Genomic DNA, 26,903 nt, shown 5'->3' with positions numbered 1-26,903 from the left:
CCTAGGAGACAGCAGTGCTGAGCTTCGGAAGAACAGGTGCTGCCAAATCCTGAGAAAGGCAGGATCTTGAGACACCATCCTGGGAGTCCCACCATCATGGCTGTGACTGCAGTTAGCGAGAAGGCTTTTCAAAGGTAACTCATATTGAATACACTGCAATGGGGGAGAAGGAAAGAAAACCCGAGGGTTCTTCCTGCTGTTTAGTGTGTGCAAGATATTGCAGGTCCTTCAAGCTCTGCCCTAGGTGGAAATCAGGCTCCGCTTACATGGGGTCTGCCACAGAACTATGTCTCCCCCTCACTAAAGAGACCCATTGGTTGGTGACAGATCACATGGTGGCATGCAGAAGATCCTGGGTTTAATATCTGGTGCATCCCAAGGTAAAAGGATCAGGAAGCAGAGCTAGATAAGATCCCTGCTTTAAACCCTGGAGAGCAATTGCCAGCCGGAATGGGCACTTGTAGGCTAGAGAGCTTTAGGAAGGCTGCTGCTACTGCAGAACAGAATGCTCAGATTTGAGCTGGGACGGAATACATTGGACGCTCGGTTTGCGAACGTGATCCGTGCGGGAGGCACGTTCGCAACCCGCATGCGTGAGCGCCGAAACCCGGAAGTAACCTGTTCCGGTACCTCTGGGTTCGCCATGAGTGCAACCCGAAAAAACGTAATCTGCAGCATTCGCAACATGAGGTATGACTGTAAAGGGAGTGAGGGTTGGATTTCATATGCTGTATGGCTAAACTGGATGGCTTGAAGAGACAAATTCATGGGGGATAAGGCTATCAATGGTTACTAATTGTGTTGGTTGTACTTTACTTGCACTATCTGAGTCAGTGTGCCTCTGAGGACCAGGTGCTGGAAACTCGGGGGGGGGGGGGAGTCCTGTTGCCCTCAGGTCCTGCTTGTGGACTTCCTACATGTATCTGAGAAGAGGATGCTGGAGTAGATGGGACTTTGCCCCGATCCAGCAGGACTCATCTTACGTTTGGAGGAAGATGAGAGGGTACTTTTCAGATGGCTGGTTTTTCTGGATCCATTCCCCACCCCCCAGTCCATTTTAGCTTATCTCAAGAGCCATTCTGATTGGTTTTGCTGGCTGCCATGATGGACTTACCAACGTAATTGATTTTATTTATTTTAATCACTTATATACAGCTTTATACACATACATACATACACACACACACACACACACACACACACACATATATATATATATATATATATATATATATATATATATATATATACACACACACACACACACATAATCCTCAAAGCAATTTACAACCTAAAGCATCAAATAAAACATTGTAGATGAATGCCGAATACACAAACATGTCAGAGAGAAAAACATGCCAGCTTGTGAGATTCCTCAGTGACCCTTGCAGGGTTTGGCTGCACTTATTTATTAGACACCTCTTTTAAGGGTGCTTATCAAAGGGTGTGGGGGGGGGGGAAGAGAACCTGACTCCAAAAATCAGACACAGATCAAACCTAACTGCGCCCAAATCTCCACCTCGCAAACATTTCCATTTTCTCCTGGGGCAGGAAAAACATAGCACCCTTCTTCCTCTTTGCCAAGGCACACAGTTATCAGGGAAATTGGCACAGCAGCCTGTATGCATCATGAGTGTGGCACAACTGTGGACAAAGTGTTCCAAGAATAAGCACACCAGTAAGGAAACAACCATTCATAATTAGCTCTTTGAGGGGGCGAGAGAAGAGTAAGTATAAAACCACAGCTACACAGAGATGGAGAGGGCAAAGGAGGGAAGAGGACCGGTTGTGCAACTCACCAATGAGAGCAATCTCTCATCCTGTAGTTGAATGAACGCCAGGGTAAGATTATGAATAGAAGATGACATTGTTTTGACACAAGCTTGCGGGTTCCTCTCTTGATACAAGAACTGGGGTCATGTGATTGTCTTGAGTCACGTAGCCCTTTTCAAAGTAGGCGCTTGCTCTGGGAACGATAGACTTTCATATCAGATGGATCTCTGCCTTTGATCAAAAAGATTGCCCCTTGGAGCTGTGGCCACTCCAAAGTCGCACTGAGTCCATCTAATTGTCTACATGCGTCCACAATCTTTCCAGAAGGTAAAAAGAAATGAAGACTGAAGTGAGCACCGCTGAAAAGAAGATTATTAGATCATAGAACCGTAGAACTCTGGAGTTGGAGGGAACCCAAGGGCCATCTGGTCCAACCCTCTGCAATGCAAGAATGACATTCTGCATGCAGAAATCAGCTGCGCTAGCATGACGGCAGCATTGGAAACAACCTTAACAGCTGCTGATGCGACCACTGCGATCATGTAAAGAATGGAAGTGCAACAACAAAATTGCGAAATCTTTCAAATAAGACTATAAAAAGGAAAGCTGGATCTTAGGGGGAATTGGGACACAGTTACATTCCTATAAAACAAAAATCTAAGTGAAGATGAACTTCCTTGATTTTGGGATCATTAATCTTGATGACCTTTTCTCTTTTCCTCTCACTTCTACACTCTCTCGGCATGAGAGCTTTTAATGGGACATTTTTTGAATTCCCTGTGTATGTAAGACATGAGACTGAAACAGAATGCCTGTTTGGTTCTTAGGAGGGAACCTAATCTTAGGTGCCCTGACAGAAAGAATGAAAGGGTGTCAAGACTGATAAGTAGCAGGCCTATGGAACATGTTCACAGCTTGGTACAAACTTAATAAATAAATAAATAAATGCCAGCAGCCCTATCAGATTTCTGTGGTAAAGATGCTGCACATTCCTAAGAAGGAACTGACTCATGGGGAGTTGGAAAATCCATTCCCTGGACAGAGATATGGAGCAAGCCAGACTGATCTCAAATCAGCTGCCAAACAGTGCTGATGGAGGGCGGGGGAGCTTTCATGTCCTGGGAAGCAGCAAAGACTCTAAGACTGTGGAATTTCACTGCCATGGTTTTGCGAGCATTTCGAGAGGATAAACTGATTCACTCTGCTGGTATCAGCCCAAAGGGTCAGAGATGTCACCCACCTGGGAAATCTCTGGGAATTGTCCATCACAGTTTATGCCTCACTTTGATGGAGCGTAATACAATACCAGCTCCCTAAAGTCTGTCCTGCCCCAAGCATGAGCTCATTTTCGCATTCCAGGGGAAGATTCAGGACACTTTGTGGCCATTTGGTGAACTGTTTTTCAAGCACTTTTGAGTATTTGGACCACTGGTGCAGGAAGGATCTCTAAGCTCTTCTGGCCTTGCCTGGATTAACCTGGGAGTGTCCTTTCCTCCTATGTTTTACATTCTCTCACCTGTCTACTCTATGCATGGTAAGGACTGCTCCCATTTTTGCACATGGCTAAATTATGCATCTGAGAAACAGATGCCCAATGGGTGCTTGTGCTTCCTGCAAGCAATGTCCGTACCATGGAGACCCACTTTGACAACAGTTAGAACAAAGATGGGGAATCTGTGGCTCTCCATATTCTGCTGGACTGAAACTCCCACTATCCCCGAATATTGGCTGGGGCTGCTGAGAGCTGGAGTCCAATGGCATCTGAAGAATCCCAGGCTCCTCATCTGTGAATTAGATAATGAATAAAAAATATCAGTGAGAGATCACCTTGTTGCAAAGAGTCTACAAGGTCATTTGTACCTTCCAAGCATTGAAATTGTTTTTTAAACAACAACTGCTGGATGTCTCCTCCTTCCCTGATTTTCCTTGCAATGTGGTGTTGCTCGGACCATTGAGCACTGTGTTCTCCCCTCCACACATGCACACCTTTTATTGCAAATCAGGCACCTGCAGGGCTGCAATTCTGCCGTCTGTATGTAGAGTTAGGCTGCCTGAGTGATGGGGATTAGTTTGAGCCTTCCCATTCTCCAAATGAACCACATTGTGTAAGGGGTTTCATCCTTTCTTTAATCTGAGGGCCACATTCCTCAGTGTGCAATCTGCCAGGAGCCACATACCAGCGCTGAACATGGCCTTTTTATTGCGTATAGTGGGTGAAGAGATACCAAGGGAAGATAAAAGACTCTTTATGTATGCAACAACAGTGGCAAGAATTCTTTTAACCCAAAAATGGAAACAACAAGAACTACCAACCAGGCAGTTGAAAATGATGGACTTTGCAGAACTGGTGAAGCTGACAGAAAAAATCCGAAACCAGCATTATCAAGTATTCCAAAAGGACTGGAGCAAATTTATATGATATTTGAAAGATTACTGTAAGCAATTAACAATACTAGTAGGGTTGTCTGAAGGCTAGTAGTGAGAAATTTTCTCCCTCTTTAGATAAAGGTAAAGGGACTCCTGACCATTAGGTCCAGTCGTGGATGACTCTGGGGTTGCGGCGCTCATCTCGCTTTACTGGCCGAGGGAGCCGGCGTACAGCTTCCAGGTCATGTGGCCAGCATGACTAACCCACTTCTGCTGAACCAGAGCAGCGCATGGAAACGCCGTTTACCTTCCCGCTGGAGCGGTACCTATTTATCTACTTGCACTTTTGACGTGCTTTCGAACTGCTAGGTTGGCAGGAGCTGGGACTGAGCAACGGGAGCTCACCCCGTCACGGGGATTCGAACTGCCGACCTTCTGATCACCAAGCCCTAGGCTCTGTGGTTTAACCCACAGCGCCACCCGCTTAATTTTTTCCCCATAATGAGTGAAATTAGAATTGGAAAGTGTATAAAATGCAATGATATAAAGGTTGATTTTGAAAGCCATAAGGCGGGAGGGAGGAAAGGAAGTCAGTGGGCTCTAAAGAGCTATGGAGGTAAAGTGGATAACAATGATATGATTGTATATAATTAAATGGAAAACTAATAAAAATTATATACAAAAAAAGAAAAGAAAGTGGTGTAGTCTACACCGGTCTCCAGTCTTCATCCAGGCAAGCGAGAGATATTGCCATGGTTCAAGCGTACATGCCAGCCAGACAAAATATTGAGAAAAGGGTCAGAGGAGGGCCAGTGAGGTGTGTGGCCAGGCTGCTTGGCAGAGTCCCTACAGCTAGGCCGAGAGGTCTGAGGGGCTGCATTTGGCTCCCAGGTCTAAGGGTGCCTATCCCTGACAAAGTAGATTTAGGTAGGACCTAACTTAGGTAGGACACGGGTGGCGCTGTGGTCTAAACCAAAGAGCCTAGGGCTTGCCAATCAGAAGCCATGGGGATAAGCCACCTTAAGCTACTGGTAACTTTATTGGCAATGGCATAGTGGTGGTGAAAAGTCCCTGGCATGCACAGGATTTGGTTATCAACGTGGGTGGCTGTGGGTTAAACCACAGAGGCTAGGGCTTGCTGATCAGAAGGTCAGCGGTTTGAATCCCCTTGACGGGGTGAACTCCCATTGTTCGGTCCCAGCTCCTGCCCACCTAGCAGTTCAAAAGCACGTCAAAGTGCAAGTAGATAAATAGGTACCGCTCCGGTGGGAAGGTAAACGGCGTTTCTGTGCGCTGCTCTGGTTCGGCAGAAGCGGCTTAGTCATGCTGGCCACACGACCCGGAAGCTGTATGCCAGCTCCCTCGGCCAGTAAAGCGAGATGAGTGCCGCAACCCCAGAGTCGTCCACGACTGGATGTAATGGTCAGGGGTCCCTTTCCCTTTAACTTCAGGAGACATAAGCCCATCTAGCCCAGCATCCTGTTCTCACAGTGGCCAATGACATGCCTGCGGGAATCCCACAAGCAGAACCTGAGCACAAAACCAACACTCTCTTCCTGCAGCTTCCAGCAACTGGTACTCAGAAGTACAGAATCAGAGCACAGCTATCATGGCTAGTGGCCATCAATAGTCTTACCCTCTACAAACATGCCTAATCCTTTTTTTTATAAAGCCTTCCAACATGTGGTTGCCACCAGCCTGCATCTCCCACACAAACATCTCTCGAGTCACATTCATCGTGTTGTTGAGTTCATTCCCCACTCTCTCAAAGCAGCAGCTGATGAATTGGAGAAGGGAGCAAGAACACGTCAAGTCACTTTAGCAATGTATTACCAGGATATCCTTTAGTTGGAAAGCTGCTTTCTGCCTGTTTGGACAGTGTTGTTGCAACCAAAGGAAACTCCCGAGTCCTGCCTCATCTTGGAATCTCAAATAGATGGAGCAAAGGCAGATTTTCTTTACCCTTCAGCCTGCATTGCTGAAAAGCAACACTGTGCTGCCCTCTAGTGGCTATTTCATTGGCTGCCCACTTGATATTCCCCAAGGAGATTCCACCCTGTAGAGGAAATTCCTGCCAGTCTGTTGCCGCAAGAGCAACCAAAAGTCCTGTGGCACTTTAAACACTTAGTCAATTTATTCCAGCATAGTAGTTTGTGGGCTTGGGGCCACTTTATCCAGTGCATAAAGTGGGCAGAACTACTATTCCTTCCAATTTATAGCCTTTTTGGTGCCACTGTTTACAAACATTGTTCCTTTAGAAGATTGAAAGATACAGTGGAACACGTAGTTAAATCTATGAACAAGTGGAGCCTACAACAAAATGTTGCAGTGTGGGGTACAGTGCTTCCTTGTCAGGTTTCCAGCCCCTCCATTCCATTGTCCCTCCCCACCAATCTTTCATCTGCCCTGCTGAACCCCCAACAGTCAGCATTCCAAAGCCAATGAGCATACAGTTTCTAGTGCAGGCATAGGCAAACTCGGCCCTCCAGATGTTTTGGGACTACAACTCCCATCATCCCTGACCACAGGTCCTGTTAGCTAGGGATGGTGGGAGTTGTAGTCCCAAAACATCTGGGGGGCTGAGTTTGGCTATGCCTGCTCTAGTGGGCTGTGGGGGGGTCCCCCACTTTGGGTTGTTTCTCCCTAAATATTTTTTGTACTTCTGTAGGCCTCAAAATTCCCCTCCCTAGCCTGCAAATACCACGTGTGTGTGTGTGTGTGTGTGTGTGTGTGTGTGTGGTGTCATTTTGGCTTAATAAGCAGTAGCACCTGAAGTCTGAACACCAAAAATGGAAGGCATGGCACTGGAGGAGGTGGGGCTCTTCCCAATGAATACATTGAAAGCACATGGCTTCCCCCTCCCCCCCAAAAAACAGGGAATAGTTTTCATCCAGTTCACGTTTAAAGGCAAACTAATCTAATTTGTGCTTTTCAAAACAATACAGGAAATAAACACAGGCACCCTTCAAAAATCACACTTCTCAAAATGTTGAAATGTCTTTCTCCAGCCAAGCATTATGTCCAAAAATGCACATACTAGGGCATAGTGCATATAAATCACATATAAATGAAAACAACATACAAAACATGCATTGTACATAAAATGACTTAGCAAAACTGTGCATTGGAAGAAATGTGCACTAAAATGACAATGGACTTTCATGAGAGTTTTTATTTTTAAATAATAATCTCAAACTGATCTAGAAAAGTGCAGAACTGAATTTAAGATTGGAAAAGTGAGAAACAGTGAGGAATTGAAATTGACCCGCCCTAGTTGCAGGAGAGGGAGATAGATTATGATTTCATGGACTATCCTTACTTTTGCATGCGGTGAATCTGCAGCAGTTGTTGCCCAGAAGGAATGACAGCGCCCTGTTACCCTGTCATATTAAGATTCTGGATTATTAATAGGGACGATACCTCCCTTGTAAGCAATCAAGCTATCAGGCCTTCCAAGTGACCTTTCAGACACTTCCCTTTATGGCTAATCTGTAACTGTATCCCACCCACATGCTACTCAAAAGGCGTTCGTTCCTCTGTGCCAGCTCTTCGCACTGTTACGTTGTGAAAGAGCAATATGAAAAACGCTGTTGCTATTGAAACACACTTTGTAACTGGGTGTTAAAGGGCACAAATTATGCAGATAATCAAGTCATCTGTAAAGCCCTTTTCGTCTAACAGAACAAGTGAATAAGTAACAAGTTCCTAAGGCATTTTCAATGCTGGAGAAGGTAAAGTTCATTGGCTTTAGCCCAGATGGTTGACTTGACATTTTTGCATTACAGGAGAAGCAAAGTTGTTGTGTGGCTGTCATTTCTCCCCCTTCCCTGGACTCCCCATCTGGAATGATTCAGTGAACACCTAAAACCTTTCAGTCAACAAATCTTGTGTGACCCGAAAAATGGAGAAGCATCTGAAGAATATTATTGTGGTTTCAGTTGGATTCTTGTTTCTATTTACTGCTTATGGAGGGCTCCAGAGCTTGCAGGTAGGTGGACCTTGTCGTGGAGTGTACATTTTAAGGGGGTATCTTTGAAGACGATCTGTGGGTATATAATGCAACAGGGATGCCAGCCCAGTGAAAGGTAGCATGGGTCTTCCATAACAGATGAGAAATCCCTGGAGATCACACAAACTTCTGGATCAGGTTAAGGGTCTGTCTAGTCTAGCACCATAGAGACCTTTGGAAGTCAACAGCCCTGTTCCACTGTTGCTTCCTAGTAACTAGTCTTCAGTGGCATGTGGTCTTTGAACATGAGAGTTCAACTTCATCATCATGGCTAATAGCTGTTGGGAGACAATGCCTCCATGATTTTGCCTAGTTCTCTTTTAAGCTAGTGGCCATCACTCCTCCTAGCAGTGAATTGCATTATTGAATTATGCATTTATTTTGTCTCTCCTGAACCTCCTACCAATCGGAGCTAGAAGACTCGGAAGTCTGATATTATGAGAGGAGAAACCTTTCTCTCTCCTAGCAACTTCTTTGACACCATGCATCACTTTATGGACTTCTGTCATGTCCCCGTTAGACATTTGTTATAAAAATTGTTTTTAACTTATTTTAATATTTTGTGCTGTTGTTGTTGCATTTATTTCTGACCCTTCTTCCTCCAATGAGCTCAAGGTGTCATGCATGTCTCTCTTGCTCTCCATATTATACTCAGTATTTCCATTGTCCTTTGCAGTGTTGGTGCTTCTAAATGCTCCACTTAAGTCCTTGTCTTAAGGACTTGCTGGCTTCTCTCTCTCTCCCACCCACCCCGGTCAGTCAAAGTCCCCTTATTTATGGCAAAGTTTTTGATTCCATTTCATTTCGTCTCTATAGAGCAGCCTCCACTCTCAAGAAGGCCTGGGCGTTGCCTCCCTGAGTGTTGTCTATGCAGCCCTTATCCTCTCCTCCATGTTTCTCCCACCGATCCTCATTAAGAAGCTTGGGTGCAAGTGGACCATTGTGGGCTCCATGTGCTGCTACATCACGTACTCTTTGGGAAACTTCTACGCCAGCTGGTAATGCTGCTAGCCTATTTCCGATGAGATCTGCCATATATTTGGGGACTGTGGTCTACTTCCATCAGCAGCCCACATCCAAACTCCAGTGTAGAAGGTTCAGATACTGAGTACACAGCCAGACTTTTGTCCATAGAATGCATCACTGCAAGACTGAAAAGCATGTTGGGCGAGGGGGTTTATATGAGCGGAAAATCTTCATATCTTAATTCTTTGAGGTGACTGCAATACAGAGGTGGGGGACCCTCTCAGCCCTCCAGATGTTGATGGACTCCAATACCTGTCAGTTCCAGCCAGCATGGTCAGTCATCAAGGGTGGCAGTTGCTGTAGTCTGGCAACATCTGGGTGGCCACAGGTCCCCCAACCAGGGCCGTCTCGTCCATAGGGCATACCGGGTGCCCCCTCCCCAACCCACACCCACCCCCACGGGCGGGCGGGCGCTCATGTGCCGGCGGGCGAACGGGTTGCAAGCTGGCCGCCCTCGCCTCCCAGAGCCCCAGCTGGAGCGCTGGAAGGGCGTGCAAAGCCCTGTGCCGCTCCAGCACCACGCCCCTCACCCCCCACTCGCCCACCCCCCTCCCGAGGGGCGGCCAGCATGGGAGGGAGGCGGACGGAGAGGCAGAACACCAGGGGAGCCAAGGGATTGCTGCGCCATGGCGGCCGATCCCTTTAAGACGGCCCTGCCCCCAACCCACTGTAACATGTAAAGCAGCTTCTATAATGTGGGTAGTTTCTGGGTCCCTGCCAGCAATATCTCACAGTGATGTGGAAATATCCCATAATGCAATGTGAGCAAGCCACAGAGTGAGCCACTGTCCACATTATGGCTGCCACTAGGGAGTGGGCCGTTGGCGCACTGCCACTGTTTCCATTTCCAGGAGCTTCCCTGTGCCCATCCAGTGCAGACTTCCTTCCAAAATATGCATCCACAAAAGGAAGAGAACCTACTCTGGACTAGAGTCCATTTTAATGAGACACAGAGATAGAGAGAGAAGGCTGGAGAATGGTGTTCCTCTTGCTCCTAAGCTGACCCAGCCCTTTTAGCAGAGATGCACTGAACGGTTCTATTCTCTTTGCCTGAGATTCAGGGCTGATTATCTATTTTCTGATGGTGCCAAATTAAGGTATTAAGGTATGGAGGCAAAATTACCCCTTTGTTGTTTTTCTGAGGAACAGAAAATTGGCTTTGCATCAGAAGAGTTTGAAGGTGCTCAAAGCATAGCTTTTGATTTAGGTCATCCTGTGGAACAGCCTTGCTCAGCTTGGTGCCCTCCAGATGTTTTGGACAACCATTCCCACCACAGCTGCGTTGGCTGGGGCTGGTGGGAGTTGTAGTCCAAAAAGTTGGAGGGACCAGATTGGGGGAAGGTACTACAGATTGCCACAGCTTGATGGATAGCAGGTTCAGGGAAGTGGTTTTGCCTTTGGGGAACAGCATGGGAGAGGGAGAGTTACACACACACACACACACACACACACACACACACACACCATGGCTTGATCCAAATACTCTTTCTCCTGTCCTGCTTTTTGGATGAGAATAGACATAAGGAACACCAGTTATGGCTCCTGCCACATCTCATTTGACTCCCAATTGGTTGCTTCTTCAAGATGCCCACAATGTTTTGCCATTTCTCTAAGCTCAATGCCTATTAAATGATTTTCCCCTGGAACTCCATAATGGGCACTCAACCCTGGAACTTCCTTTTCTGGTACTCAAACCTGCTTTTTCTTGCCCATTTCCATCACAAATATATTGTGAGGATTCTCAGTGGATGCAAATACCTTTCTATCACAACTTGCAGTGCAATACTGGACATGTTTTCCCAGAAGTATGTCCTATTGAATCTACTCCCAGCTAAATGGGTATATGAGTGAAGCTTTAATGTTGAGTTTTTTCAAATCACTCTTTTGAGAGCTGCATGAATGAGCTTATTTCAATCCCCCACCCCCACCTAACTTGAAATGAACCTGAGACACAATTATGCCCTGCCTCCTATACCTGGTCCAATGCATATTGAGGTCTCCACCTATCATGCATTAGCCAAACATGAATTCTGAATATTGTTTAGAATATGATAGGCCGGGAGTTAGCAGTGAACCTTCAATACCATCTAGTTCCTTGCACATGTCTCCTTATAGTATAGGGCATGGGTGGGCAAACTAAGGCCCAGGGCCAGATACAGCCCAATCGCATTCTAAATCTGGCCCACAGATGGTCCATGAATCAGTGTGTTTTTACATGAGTAGAATGTGTGCTTTTATTTAAAATGCGTCTCTGGGTTATTTGTGGGGCATAGGAATTTGTTCGTGTTTTTTTTTTCTTTTTCAAAATATAGTCCGGCCCTCCACATTGTCTGAGGGACAGTGGACCGGCCCCCTGCTGAAAAAGTATGCTGACCCTTGGTATAGGGGTAAACATTTGAGCAATTCATCTTGAATTTAATGATGTAACAAGCTGTCTTTGGCCTCTCTTTCAAGAATGCTAGCAGCTTAAGAGAGATATCTAAATAACGTGGTTTTTTGCAGGTACACACTGATCCCCACATCTATGATCTTGGGGCTGGGAGGAGCACCACTCTGGTCAGCCAAGTGCACATATCTCACCATCGCTGGAAACTCATATGCTCAGAAAGCAGGGAAAATTGCGAAAGATATTGTCAACCAGTACTTTGGAATATTCTTTCTGATATTCCAGTCCTCTGGAGTATGGGGAAATCTTATATCATCCCTTGTATTTGAGCAGACTCCCAACCGAGGTAAATATTACATACACTCAAAAATACACACGGACACCCTAGGGGCTGTGTCCCTGCTTACACCACTTGCCAGCTCCCCTGCCGCCCCCCCATATGAACCCCACCTAGAGCTTGACCATCCCATCCCATCCCATGCCACTGCTGAACTCTCCATTCACCCTCCCAGCCCCATTTCCAAAGCTGCTTCTCTCTTCTATTCTGCAATCCTGCTTTGCACCTGTTCTCCCCTTCGTTCCCATGTCCTTGCATCCTACCTCTTCCATTTGTGCACCCTGCCCTTACGCACAAACCACCCTCCTGGTAACCACTGGCATCTTCCTTTAAATTTGTTCCAATCTTTCTCCACTGCGTCGTCCCTCTGGTCTCGGAGTTTCCCGGTCAGTTCAGCAAGCTCCATATAGTCCATCATTTTCATCTGCCATCGTTGGTATTTCTTCTGTCTTCCAGTTTTTTGCCAGTAAGATTCTTGCTGCTGTTGTGGCATACATAAAGACTGTTCTATCTTCTCTTGAGATTTCATGGTTTAAAATACCCAGTAAAAAGGCTTCTGGTTTTTTACTAAATGTGTTTTTCAACACCTTTTTCAACTCATTGTATATCTTCTCCCAGAAGTCTTCCACTTTCGGGCCCGTCCACCACATATGAAAAAATGTCCCTTCTACTTGCTTACATTTCCAGCATTTGTTACATTGACCATGGTACATTTTTGCCAACTTAACCGGAGTTAAATACCACCTATACATCATTTTCATAACATTTTCTCTCAGGCTATTACATGCTGAAAATTTTATACCTGTTTTCCATAGTCTTTCCCAATCCTCTAACATAATGTTGTGCCCTACATCCTTTGCCCAATCAATCATTACTGATTTTACCATCTCATCTTTCGTATGCCACTCAAGCAATAAATTATACATTCTGGATAAATTTTTAACCTTTGGTTCTATCAATTCCGTTTCCAACTTGGATTTCTCTGACTGGAAGCCATACTTCTTATCCAACTTGTACAGTTCATTAATCTGGTAATATTGCAGCCAGTCAGATACTTTCCCTTTCAACTGATCATATGATTTCAATTTATAATTTTCTCCTTCCTGAACCAAAATGTCAATATATCTTGGCCAGTTACCTTCCATATTTATTATTTTATGAGCTTTAGCTTCTAAAGATGATATCCACCTGGGTGTTTTCCTTTCTAACAGATCTTTAGCCTATATCTGCCTTTGGAAGTGCTACCACTTTTTCATCATTTTTCATCAATGATGAGAACCACTTTTTCATCATTTAAAAAAAAAACTGTGATAATGTATCACATACAGTAGTATAGATGCAATTTTAAGGATAATGGAATAACCCAAGCCTAGCGTGATTCTCCCCTCTTCCAGCAGCCCCCCATAACCTACCTACATTGCTCTGGAGGGCATCCTGATGCCCCCTAGTGTGGCTGCAGGGAGGGAGGGCAGGAAAACACCTTCTGTTCAATTATCTGTGGATCTAAACTATTAACCCCACTTAAAGGATTGTTTTCTTATTGCTGTGGGTGTCCAGTTTGCAGTTCCTGTGGACAACTTCCTAGAGCATTGGGAAGAGGTCTAGTGAAATGGATTCCATTGGAAGGTTGTGGACTCTCCTTCCTTGGAGGTTTCTAAGCAGTGGTTGGGTGGCCATCTGTCATGGATGCTTTAGCATTGCAGAAGGTTAGGGTCCCTTCCAGCTTGATATTCTAGGTCTTCTAATGATTCAGTCTGTGGATTTGTCTTCTGTTTGTGTGTGTTCAGCACAGGAGTTAAAGGATTAACTGGGCTGTGGTTGTTAACTCAGGCCAGGTGCAGAAGGCCTGTTAAAAGCAAATCCAGGGATAACAATAAAAGCAGGCTGCCTCAAGGGACAGATTAGGGCTAAATGTCACCAGAACTATATGGGGGGGGGAGCCTGTTCCACAACTGCAGTCTTAAACTAGTTTAAGGGGATAAAACTCCACTGGCTGACCATCCAAAAGTTACTGCTAGGAGCAGATTAGAAAATGCTGGTAATGTCCTTGAAGACTGGCAAGGGATAGAAACATTTGATCATGGCTCAAAGGCACAGTTACTTTGAAACGGTGGAATACCAATACTGTATGAAATAGCAAAGCTTAAAGAACAGAAGTAGCATTCTCTGAAGCTGTATCTGGATTCTACACTGTTGTGCATGCCAGTCCAAGTGAGCTCCCTACGGCACTGTCAGAACTTATAGGACCAGAAAGGGCAATTTAGATGGTCCTGATCTTTGAAGTGCCAGAGGGCACAACAGTGACCAGTTATGCATTGATGGGGCACATCAAATGCCCTGCTGCTCAAGCAGCTGCTTCCACATGGATTTGTCCACTAAAGGAACCCTGTCAATTGGCTATGGCATTTCTGTGCGTTGCAAAGGATTCCTGAACAAGTTCCATTATTGCCTCTCAAGCAGCCTGTCCACCATTACTGATTTCATTGACGATGAGAACCTCAATCAGATTTTGAGATACCTACCTCAGGGTTCTTTGGAACACAGCTTGAAATCCACTGCGGATGTATGCTTGAATTTATGGTCTTGATTTTGACCACTAACAACCACTGCTCTTTTCTTTTTCCTATGCCTAGTGGAACACTCAGATGCAGATCTGTGCTGTGGTGCAGAACATTGCACGGGGTTAAATGCTACAAACAGCACTGTGGCTCAAAAAAAACCACACGATACCTTAATCTACACTCTGTTGGGAATCTACACAGGTAGGTGCTTCCAAACACCGTTTGTTTGTTTGTTTGTTTGTTTGTTTGTTTGTTTGTTTGTTTGTTTGTTTGTTTGTTGTTTGCTTGCTATTTCAATGTATATCCCTCCCTTCCTCCCAAAGGAGATCGGGGCACCAAACATATAAATTAATTAATTTAAAAACTTTTTAAAAAACAATTCTAAGAACAGTTATCTCAGGTGTGCCAGGAACAATGTCTTTTAGCCATCAAATGATTAGGTAAACAGAAGTGAACTACATGTCCCAGGATTCTCTGTGGAAAGCCACAACTGTTAAAGTGTTAACTGTTAAAGCTTTAACATATAGCATAGAAGGTGTGAACCAGATCATCTCCAACATTTCACTTAGGATGGTCATTGCAGAGGAAGAAAATGAGTGGTGGGCAAAGTGTATTTCATGGACCTTTGTCTGCCATTATTGATTTTATCATCTAAGAACCCCTTGATGTGCTTTGTTTCCTGGAAAACCATTTGTAATATATCGTATTTGACAGTATTTTATGGTATGCAATATAATTTAACTGTTTTTGATAGCTTTCAATCTGCAAAACCTAGGACTCGTTATGATATAGGCCCACTGGCAAAATTATAACTGTCAGAAAATACCAACCGTTCCAAAGCCTTCAAATTTTAAATTTTTGGGTCAAGATTTCATCTTCCAAAATGTTGATTCAGATTTTGAATATGAATTCTCCCACTCGGAACTTAACAGGAAAGTTCAGCAAATTTGGTGTATTCGCGAATATTCATTTCAGATCTAAATTGAATGGCATATCTTTGCCTATGAGTGATTCAGGTCTCAGTTAATGAAATAAAGTCTAACATTCCAGTTCCATAGTACAATTTCACTTTTCGCATATGTTTTGGTAAAGACTGTCACTAATTCTGAAGCCAGAGGCTCTGGAAACAAATTCATCTAGAGGCAATGTTGACAGATGCAATCATGGTGCCCCCATGCTGATCTCTCTTTAACCTCTGACCTAACCTGGAAGGGTAAGAAATCTGTCTTATGCAAGAGCACAGTTGGTTTTTCCAGCTGTCGTGGCACAAATGACACCATTGCTGTGCATGTTGGATGCCCTGATATTGAAGGCAGAGACTTCAAAACGGTTAGTTTTATTTAAACTCTCTTGGCCTCTAGGGCTGAATTCAAAGACACTTATTGACTGAATATTCTAAACCCATAACTGAGCTCTGAGAATAAATCTACGAATTGCTTGTGACTTTGGGACTTGGTTCTTATTCCAATGCATCCAGGCAGTGGGGTACTAGCTGTGTTGCTAGTTGCTACTTTTCTGGATCGGATCACAGACGACCAAGCAGAGGGTGAGAAAAAGGAGACACCTTCCTTGTGCTTCACTTTCATGGCAACATTGCGGCATCTTAAAGATAAACGCCAGTGTCTCCTGATTCCCCTGACCATGTACAGCGGGTTTGAACAAGGATTCCTTGCTGGCGACTACACCAAGGTAGGAACGCAAGCAAAATGTGGTTGTTACATCACCTACCCTGAGTTCTTCAATGAATACATGGGGAAATGTTCATGGGACACTCAGGACTCTTGAGTCCCACCTCCCACTACAGATGGATGCCCCACTGAAAATACCTGAAACCCACCCAAGAAGTCTCTAAAGTGTTTTAGATGCCATTAGCCAGGAAGAGCAGGAATCAAACAAAACACACCAGTAGGTCCACCAAGGGACCAGAGAGACCCGGTGAAAATCACGTGCCATCAGAAGTGAAATAAATCCCATGTGGCTCCAATACTTTCTAAAGGTCCTGTTGTCACTCAGGTCCTGCTTGTGGGCTTCTCATAGGCATCAGGTTGGCCAGGGTGAGAACAGGATGCTGGATTAAATGGGCCGTTGGCTCTTATGATGCTCTTGTTATGTGACCCGCTGAGGGGAAGAGGGAGCAGACGACCACTCGGTGCTGCAGGGATCAGAGGGAGTTGCATCTGAATGGGGAAACATTGATATAAGGAGCAATAGCCATGGGTCAGAAGTCAATTGTCAGGTTTATCACTTCTCTCACACAAGACACAAAACGCTGGCAGTTTAACTAGTTGAGGTTTATTAGCAATAACAGGCTTCCAGCAATCTGAGCTTCCCACAGCTCACTCCTCACTGTCAGAGTCATTTGACTCAACTGGCTTCCCGCCCTTCCCAAGGCCATATATACCCCAGGCCCACCCTCGCTTTCTGCTGGTCCTCCTTTGTTCTAATCACTTTCTCCGCCTCCTACTTCTTGGAGACTCAGGTGCAGCCAATTCCTCCTCCTCAGGAGTTGAATCCAACTCCCTCCTACCACCTGCCTCCTGCTCCTTCATCTCTGCACTGCTGCGAAAACTTACAGGCAGCATTCCAGAGCGAGAAGGGCTTACCTCACTTTCGTTGTGCGAAAGAATCAAATTTCTATTTCCCTCTGCCTCTTCCTCCCCCTCTGCAGATTCCTCTCTGCTTGCCATTTCTCTGGCATCAAGCCTAGAGGAGAAAGGCATATTTCTGCCTGCCATATTGATGGGTTAGCTTTATTAATTTATTGTCCATATTGTCCCCCAACCCAGAGTGCCTTGCAAATCACAGAGGCGTTTCTTATTTGGGTAGCCCTTGCGTTGCCTCCTAAACAGCCCTATAGTCACACAAATCTAGCTGGCTGACAGTTTGCACAGGTACAATATCAAAAAGATACGAGGTTAATGTGAGCTTAGTGGTAGCTATAAGTCAGCATTCAAGCAGGTCTTATGGTGCTTCTTTTTTTGTTTTAATGATGCAGGTCTTAACCATATTTTTAGTACTAGCATATTGCTTCTGTGGTCTCCATCTGATTAAATGCATCATACGCTGATGTCCAGGAAGCCAAAAAGTTACTCATATGGTTGACAATCATCTACCTTGTGGACACTTCCAGACAGCCTGTTTATGATGTTACATCAAAGCAAGTGTTATCCTAGTTCCACACTTCCCAGGGCATTTCCCCATCACTTTCCTTACTGTGAAAAAAAATCCCATCTATGGGGGAAGCAGGCATGTTATGCAAGACCTTCCAAATCAATTATTGTTGCCCAACCTGAACTTACTGGTGGTATGTGATTGAATCCCACCCCAAAATAGTGACAGCCTAGAAGCGCTGTGTGTCAACTCCTCTCCCTGCATAAATGGTGGCCATACATTTTCAAAACCACACATCCCCAGTTCTTCTGCTGCTTTAGCATTTGATAACAGGTACGGCATATGAGCAAATTATTCCCCCTTCCCCCCTTGGCCCCATCACTGCACAGCAGGCACACACATTAAAACTGGAGGCCCTACGGCAAGACACAGAGCTGTGCTTTATTGATCACGTCTTCTCTGTATGAATATTCACCCAGCTCTCAGAAATAGACACGAAGTCCTAAGCCTCAGATGACAGAATCAGCGTTGCTACATTGAATAATAATGCCATGTGCGCCTGTGTGTCTTTCTCTTTTTCTCTAGTCCTATGTGACCTGTGCCCTTGGGATAAATTTTGTCGGCTATGTGATGATCTGCTTCTCGGCTGCAAATTCGCTGTGCTCCCTGCTCTTTGGGAAGATTTCCCAATTCACTGGCAGAAAAATTCTATTTGCAATGGGTATGTAAAGGCTAACGGAGGACCGGGGGGCTCATCTAGTGTGAAAAATTGGGTGTGCTCATACTAAGAGGCAGGGGGCACAATTTAATGAAGAACTGGCTAAAAACATGATCAGTCCAGATGAGGATCCCCCCCTCATTACTGGGGATGAAACAGTCTTGGCCAATTTGAATTTCAAATAGGTCTGTTTGCTCAGTCACTTCAGAGAAAGTCTCAGCATTTCTAACACAGCAGAAGGTGGTTCTCAACTCATGAATCACATATACTAATAGCAATCTCAATTCTCCGAACCAGGACTCAAGGTTTGTTTCCTCCAGGGAACCAGCAGAAGAGATAGCGGATCCTTACCTCTGTGACCTTGGGGGCCAATGGAAATGAGAAGACTCTTGATTTGTTTCCTGAAAGGCAGGGTACATTGCCCAGCCAATGTGCTCCAGGGGTGTTTCTAGCCCCTTGGCTGCCCGGGGCGGCAAGCCAAGAGGCACCCCTGGGGGCAGGGCATTGCGGCATGTGCATGCGTCATGACATCATGACACATGTGCACAGCGTGATGCCACGCCCCTGGAGATGCTCCGCAGCCCAGCCAGCGCCGAAAGGGGCGGCCGAAAGGGGGGGAGAAGCAAACAGGCACGTTTAAGCGGCCGAAAGGAGGGGGAAGCGCCCGTTTGCTCCCCTTTTCACGCTTCTTTCGGCGCTGGCTGGGCTGCAGCTCTGCAGCCCAGCCGGCACCGAAAGAAGCGACCAAAAGGGGAGAAAAGCGCCCATTTGCTTCCCCCCCTTTTCACTTTCAGCCGCTTCTTTCGGTGCTGGCTGGGCTGCAGCTGTGCAGCCCAGCCGGCACCGAAAGAAGCGGCTGAAAGGGAAAAGGGGAGAAAAGTGCCCGTTTGCTTCCCCCCCCTTTTCACTTTCGGAGGCTTCTTTCGACGCTGCCTGGGCTGCGGTTCCGCAGCCTGCCAGCACCGAAAGAAGTGGCCAAAAGGGGGGGGGGGCGTTTGCTGCAGGGACGGGCTGCTTGCTCAGCCGTGCGCTGTGGCTCCTGGGGTGACGGAGGGAGCGGCAGCGCTTGGGAATGGCGGGAGGGGCTGCCGCTTGTCACACGCCACCGCTCGCTCCGTCGCCCCGGGAGCAACAGCACACGGCCGAGGGAACACCCCGTCCGTGCAGCGCTGCTGCTCCCAGGGTGACCGGCGTTGCGTGGGGAGTGGCGGGAGGGGCTGCCGCTTGTCACCCCCACCCGCCGCTTGTCACCCCTGTCATCTGGGGCGTACCGCCCCCACCACCACCCCCTAGCAACGCCCCTGATGTGCTCCTAAGCAACCTCATTGCCCCTTTGTGCACTCTGGTGGCTCCCCAAAACATTTATGTAGCTGGAATTTTGACATCCCAGGTGGTTGCTTACTTCATCTTTATACTATAGCCTGGTTTGGTGACCCTGCTTCTTTGCTTCCAAAGTCACCTGGGCGGCTGCCACTGTTGGAAACTAATGGACAATGTGGACCTTGGTCTGGTGCAGCTATATAATTCTCACTATCTGAAATGGCCCACTTCTGAAACTCTTGTTTACTCTCAATCTTTCATCATCTTCCAGGTGGATTTCTCAACCTTGCCTGCATAATAGGGCTATTGCTCTGGAAACCTCGCCCAAGCCATCTTGCCCTGTTCTTCGTATTCCCTGCCCTCTGGGGTGTGGCTGATGCTATCTGGCAGACGCAGACCAATGGTAAGCCTTTTCTATCATGGAAAAGACTGGCAGCACAAGCAGAACTCTATGCAAATTTACTTGGAAGTCAGTTCCACCGGGCTCAGTGGGGTTTACTCTGAGGAAACTGTGCATGGGACCTTAGTGGCCTTAGTCTCACTGAAAGCAGTTTACCTAGACTCCAGGAACTATCGTTGCTTCCAGATGGGGGCATAATATTGCAAACTGACTGTTGCAAATGGGAGTTTGTAATAGCTTTTAAAATAAAAATTAAAAACTGATTAGATTTTCCTAAGAAAGGGTAACTTGGAATTAAGTGGTGGGGTGGCCACTTCTATGCTGGCTGGCATTCTATGCTGACATCACATGGATGCTGTGAAACATTTCTGTGCATGAGGAGCACCCGTCTGGAAGCTCCTGAGATATGTCTGAGTAGAATCCACCTTGGCAGAAAGAGTTGGAAGACTGGGGCTAAATCTACACAGCTATTTAAAAAAAAAAACCTGTTGTAAAGCTCACAATGGAAAATATCACTGAGTTGTGATTTCAGCTCTACAGCACCATCTGGTGTCATTGTGTTATAACACATTTTTAATGTTGTAATTTGACTAATGTAGCTGAGTCCTGGGTAGCTGAGTCCTGGTGTAACATCACTTGGGGGGGGGTAAAACTTAAATAGCATTTTATGTTTTTAGCAAACTTTTCTATAAATATTTGAATGCTGTGGAATCAAACCTGGCTTATTTTGCTTCAAATGAAACATAGTTTTGGTTTGTTGGTGCATTTCCTCCTGGCATGTAAGTGCTAAGCCACAGTGCTTTTTTTCTTTTAAAAAAATGTTTAGGGGTACTGTGCTCTCATTTTGACTCAAGAAAATCACCATTTTGTAATTCAAATCGGGGGAAATAAATACAGTAAATGGACAAAAGTACAAAGATTCACAAAATGTTTTGGGGTTTGCGTACCCCCAGGGAAAAAAGCACTGGCTATATGGAATGACAAATGGCTTAGGTGCTTTTCTGGCAACAACTAAACGCATCAGATATGGACAAAAAGAGACCCTTAAAAGAGGTATACACTAATGTTGAATCAGACCTGTTCACTGATGCCATGCAAAGTACCCCAAATGATCTTCCACGTACAACAGGAAGGAGAACCATCACAGCTTTCCAAGTAGTGATAGTTGGGCATGTAGAGACTCCTGACAGAAGCTCACATCACTGGCATTAAGCCACAGTTGTTATGCATAACCCAATTCAACACCTGTAATTTAATACCTACCGGTATGTGTCAGGAAATTAAGCTCCTTCCTTTATTCCTCTGGGATTGCATTCATAACCAATGAAGAAATACTCTCTTATTATTACCACTTACCACAGGTGGTATTCATTTGTATACATGGAGAGAGAGCACAGCCATGCCACACATTTCAAGGACATGACTTTTCCCAAAGAATCCCAGGAACTGTAGTTTAAGGGCACTGGGAATTGCAGCTCTGTGAGTTGTAAATGACACTTCCCAGGATTCTTTGCGGGGAAGCCATTTGCTTTAAATGTGTGCTGTGGATGTGAACAGAAAGCAAAGGTTTGAAAGAAATCCTCAAATGCAGGCTGTGTGCTAAGTCAAAAGGAATACAGTGGAACCTTGGTTCTCAAACGGCTCAAACGACAAATAAATCGACTCCCATTCCAGTTTTCGAATGTTTTTCGGAAGCCAAATGTCCGGCGCGGCTTCCGCTTGATTGCAGGAAGCTCCTGCAGCCAATCGGAAGCCGTGCCTCGGTTTTCAAACAGTTTCAGGAATCGAACAGACTTCTGGAACGGATTAAGTTTGAGAATCCACTGTATCTGATAATCAGGAGCTAATTGAAATGTTTATTATCCCTGCTGTGTGTGAGGAGATTAAAATAACATTGCATTAAGAAAAAATAAAGATTAAAGGCTAGAAAGACCTTTTGTATGTTGAAATATTTACCCTGTCATCCAAGGAATAAATCTTAAGCTAATTAGCTATGGAGGTTAAAAATGTCATCACGTTGCTTAGACAGGTGAAATACAAGCACTTGTACACCTCACCAACAGATCTCTCTCCATTAAAAAGTACCACCTTACATACATTCTCTCTCATTTCCTGGGAATGTCAGGGCAACAGTCTTTTGACAACAACAAAACTGAACCAAGGAAGGATTACATACAGGTTAGATGAGGTCATGATAAGGGCTTAACTACTCTTCTGGGTGCCTCCGGTTTAGACCGCAAGTATTTTGCAAGGAGGGGTTCAAGGTTTTGAGTACATAACAGGACTTCAGACTTACACATTTAAAGTGGGTTAAAGCACTCTCTTGCTCTAGCAGTTTGGAAAGTGATGAGGAAATGCCCTGAAAAGTGTGGAATGAATTGTAAGAAGCATAAGCATCTTGTAAGCAAATCAGGATGAATGCTCAATAAACCAGGAAGCAGGAAGCAATGCTTCCCTCCAGATGTTGCTAGACTATTGGCCCTGACTATTGCCCAAGGAGCTGCATCTGATGGAGGTTGCAGTCCAACAATCCTTGGAGGCTAGCAGGTTAAGGAAGGTCATGGTCTCACTTGGAGATATGGTGGCTGTGATCTATTCCTTCTTTTTGCACATTTCAGAACTGTGTGATATGTAGAAGCATATGTACAAGTTCTGGACTTGGAGAAGTTCTACTGTATGTTGAGGATATGACTAAGCTTATGAAGTTATTGGGGAAAGGGACACCCTTTACAAGCCCTCCAAGTGTCCCTATTTTCCAGGGACAGTCCCAGATTTACAGAAGCAGTCCTGGTTCCTGATTTAATCCTAGAATGTCCCACTTTCCCCTAGGATGTCCCTATTTTCATCAGAGAAACATTGGAAGGTTTGGTAGGGCATCTCTATTTTCATTGGAGAAATGTTGGAGGGTATGCATCCGGGGGGGGGGTTTCAACCGAAACTTACCAGAACTCAGTTCCAGCCCCTCTCAGGTAGGCGCTATTGCCTTTCTATGAGGGAAGTGTTTATGGTGAGTTTCAGCACCTTTTTTCTGTTTTAAAAATAAAATAGCACTGGACATCCCTATTTTTGTCAGAGAAATGTTGGAGGGTATGCCTTTTGGATCTGAATTCTTCTGAACAGGAGGCAGCACTTTGCTTAAAGGAAATCCCCTTTTAAAAAGTACATTGTTAAGGGATGTGCAGGCCTTCTTATGAGCCAAGGTTGAACTCCTGAACATGGGAGCAGAACCCCAGAACTTGATTGTAGGTACCAGTTTTTGGATCTGGGAAATGTGAAGAAATAATAAGAGGCTCAGCTCAGGTCAGCTGAAGCTGAAACTCCAAATGAACAGCTCTCTATGCAGTAAATATAAAATGATAACTCTTGAGATAGGACTAGCCCTGAATAATCAACAGAATATTTGTGAACATGTGCAGAGTGCCTTGCAATTATCAACCGCTGTTTCTTCTACCATTAAAAAAACAACAACTAAAAAACAGTAGCCTGCGGTACTTGTTCCATTGTGGAAGCTGTATCTTATCTTTGCTGCTTCTAAGATAGAAACACTCCACACGTGTTCAGAGCTCCACTCTTCCTAATTATTACTTCACGCTGGAGGGCACAGGTCTGCCATTGAAAACAGGTTCCACAGCAGAGTTCAAATTAAACCCTGTGCTTTTGAATTACACACAAAAGTGAGGCAGGCATGAGCTGCTCAGTTTAATTATCAGTTACATGACTCAGCTCTTACTTTAACAGAGTTTCATTACAAAGTTCCAAAGAGAATTCTAGAGACTGAAAATTTAACTCCTATCAGGGTTTAAGCAAGTAGCTGTTCCAGATCTCTTGTGGTTGTGGAATCTAATATTGACCAAGGGCTCCCCCTAAAGGATTTTAATGGAAAATGCCTGAATCCTTACGCTACTCCACATTTTCAGATTCACCTATCCAAAAGCATGTGTCATATTTTGGCACCTCATTGTATTGTAAGTTAAATCTGTCTTATTTCATTTGTTCTTCTATAAGAGCTGCTTCGTATGTAATAATATGCATACTACTATGTACACACAAGCATCTTCCATGCTGGAGTTTTGCAGTAGTTGTGTTGCAGGTTCGAGCCCCATGTTGGGCAAAAGATTCCTGCATTGCAGGGGGTTGGACTAGATGACCCTTGTGGTCCCTTCCAACTCTACAATTCTATGAGTCTATGGTTTGAAGGTGACCCGGAAACTAATCCAGAATGCGGCAGCTAGACTGGTGACTGGGAGCGGCCGCCAAGACCACATAACACCGGTCTTGAAAGACCTACATTGGCTCCCAGTACGTTTCCGAGCACAATTCAAAGTGTTGGTGCTGACCTTTAAAGCTCTAAACGGCCTCAGTCCAGTATACCTGAAGGAGCGTCTCCACCCCCATCGTTCTGCCCAGACACTGAGGTCCAGTGCTGAGGGCCTTCTGGCGGTTCCCTCGCTGCAAAAAGTCAAGTTACAGGGAACCAGGCAGAGGGCCTTCTCGGTAGTAGCACCCGCCCTGTGGAACACCCTCCCACCAGATGTCAAAGAGAAAACCAACTACCAGACTTTTAGGAGACATCTGAAAGCAGCCCTGTTTAGGGAAGCTTTTAATGTTTAATAGATTATTGTATTTTAACATTCTTTTGGAAGCCACCCAGAGTGGCTCGGGAAATTATTATTATTATTATTATTATTATTATTATTATTATTATTATTATTATTGAGTTGCATGGGCCTGAAAAACACATTATCCTCTTCAGCAGGATGTAAAGAGCCCTGAACATGTTAGAGACTGAGCATGTTCTGCCTTCACTCTTAGAGGCTGTGAGCCTCTGGCTATCAGTGGCTGGGAATCACAAGGGAGTAGAGAGGCTGTTGCATTCAGGTCCTGCTTAATGGCTTCTCACGGGTATCTGGTTGGCTACTATGAGAACAGTAGTGATTAGATGGGCCTTTGGCCTGATCCAGCAGCTCTTGCATTCTCAAAAGTAGAACAGATGTTCTAGCCAGCAGCCTCCCCAATGTGGCAATTCTAACAGCTTAATTATAAACATAGGCACTTCCATTTGACGTGTGGATCATCCCGGGAAGTTATTCAGCCTCTGTATATTTCATTCCAGAACTGAAAGCAGATCTTACCATACCCTTCCTTTTTTTAGACACGAACTGCCTGATGTCATCATGGGTTAGTTCATATATTCATTCCTGCAGCAACAGAGCCCATAGTTTGCATGCGTAAGGGTCCAAGTAGCACTGTTTTGAAGACACTGCTAGGAGCATGGATAGCATTGGCCATATTCACACCATACATTTAAAGAATTGTGATACCACTTTAAACAATCATGGCATTGCCCAAATAATTATGGGAGCTGCAGTTTGTTAAGGGTGCCAAGAGTTGTCAGGGTGCCCCTGTTTTCCTCTGCTCAGAGCTACAATTCTGAGTGGTTTAACAATCCTTCACAAGGAACTCCTGAGCATTGCAGCTCTTGTGTCTCTGCCCCTTCCACCAGCTGAAGGTGTCGCCCTCCAAAAGCAGGGGAGAGAGATTTCCCACACCAAGGAACAAAGATCGTTTTTTTAATGTCCCTGGACCACTGTTGCCTGGCTATGGGTCTGTTCACAGTAAACTCAAAACCCAGTGTTCTCGAAGTGACTAGCGTGAGTTTGGCCAAACTGCAGGAGGCAGTGAAAGATAGGCGTGCCTGGCGTGCTCTGGTCCATGGGGTCACAACGAGTCGGACACGACTGAACGACTGAACAACAACAACAAGCAGCTTCCTGGTACAAAAGAAAAGACATCCATCATGTGTTTTCTTGCAGCATGACCTTTTCTGGGGAGAAAGAGGGTTAGCTTCTACTGCTACAGTTACAGACCTAGATGGGTGTCAGATTTAGGCTTCCAACATAAGGTTTTGCCTAATTCTTCTCTTTCCATTTGTTTACAGCTCTCTATGGAGTGTTATTTGAAAAGCACAAGGAGGCCGCCTTTGCTAATTATCGCCTGTGGGAGTCTCTGGGATTTGTCATCGCCTTTGGTTACAGCACGTTCTTAAGTGTCAGCGTCAAACTTTATATTGTGCTGGCTGTACTGGTGGTGGCCATGGTTTGCTATGCAGCTGTCGAGCACCTGGAATCAAAGTCCTCTCCTGGTCCTGAACCACCCAGTATCTCAAAGCAGGAGCCAAACGAACTAGCTGAGAAAGATCCGCAAACCGATTTGTAGTCCAGCAAAGCAAACCTCTGTAAGGCCAAGCAAATGGCCCAATCCAAAAGTGCCTAATTTTGCTCATGTGCATTTTGTATGGGCTACCAGAGAGTCGTGCTGATATTGAAAGAGTCAGCACATCACAGGACTGGTGCCACAGGTGGCTTCTCAAAAGGCTCGGCACCAAGGAAGGCTACCAAGGAGGCCGTGATTTGTGCAATATGTAAATGGAAACTTCAATTCTTTCGAACTGGTGCAAAATGTACATAGGAATTTTTTTTTCTGCCGATACAATAATGTCTTCAATTAAGACAGTACAGTACTAGGGACCTTGTCTTCTTGCTACTGGTGACAAAAAAGTTTTAATGGGTCTTTGATTATTATTTTTTAATGGGGGGAATAAATATACATTGATAATTCAAAAATGCTCTATTTCTTATTAAATCACTCATATCCACATAGAAAATATAAATTGACTCTCAGCTGGAATACAGGCTTACCACTCCCCTTAAGGAAATAAACATGAAACAGTATTTTCTCCATCCAAGTCTCCTAAGGAAATGGTTGGAGAATGTCCTGGGGTGCCTGCAATCCCCTGGAACTCGTCCTCCGGTATGCGCAGCTCTGGAAAAGGCATCTCCCTTCTCTTCCAGTGTGCTTCTAGCGACATACATCATAATGATACATGCACACTAAG

General features: G+C 45.2%; 1 protein-coding gene across 1 annotated transcript; it reads left to right on the top strand.

Moving 5' to 3' along the window:
• On the top strand, window positions 1–26,560 carry UNC93A (unc-93 homolog A). Its single transcript, XM_033144177.1, has 9 exons — window positions 1–134; window positions 7,926–8,128; window positions 8,966–9,147; window positions 11,678–11,907; window positions 14,532–14,660; window positions 15,937–16,148; window positions 18,156–18,291; window positions 19,880–20,011; window positions 25,947–26,560. Exons 2-9 carry the CDS (start codon window positions 8,042–8,044, stop codon window positions 26,222–26,224), a joined length of 1,386 nt encoding a protein of 461 aa, XP_033000068.1. The 5' UTR covers window positions 1–134; window positions 7,926–8,041; the 3' UTR covers window positions 26,225–26,560.
• The last annotated feature ends 343 nt before the right edge of the window (window positions 26,561–26,903 follow it).

Source organism: Lacerta agilis, chromosome 3, assembly GCF_009819535.1.
Source record: "Lacerta agilis isolate rLacAgi1 chromosome 3, rLacAgi1.pri, whole genome shotgun sequence".
NCBI lineage: Eukaryota > Metazoa > Chordata > Lepidosauria > Squamata > Lacertidae > Lacerta > Lacerta agilis.
The sequence above is the reverse complement of the archived record's forward strand: the minus strand, read 5'-3'. Positions and strand labels throughout refer to the sequence as shown.

Excerpts from the sequence above, each read along its gene's own strand:
- UNC93A (XM_033144177.1), top strand. The coding sequence starts at position 8,042 with ATGGAGAAGCATCTGAAGAATATTATTGTGGTTTCAGTTGGATTCTTG. Across the intron at positions 9,148-11,677 it reads GGAAACTTCTACGCCAGCTG|GTACACACTGATCCCCACAT; the intron begins GTAATGCTGCTA and ends GGTTTTTTGCAG. Across the intron at positions 20,012-25,946 it reads CTGGCAGACGCAGACCAATG|CTCTCTATGGAGTGTTATTT; the intron begins GTAAGCCTTTTC and ends ATTTGTTTACAG.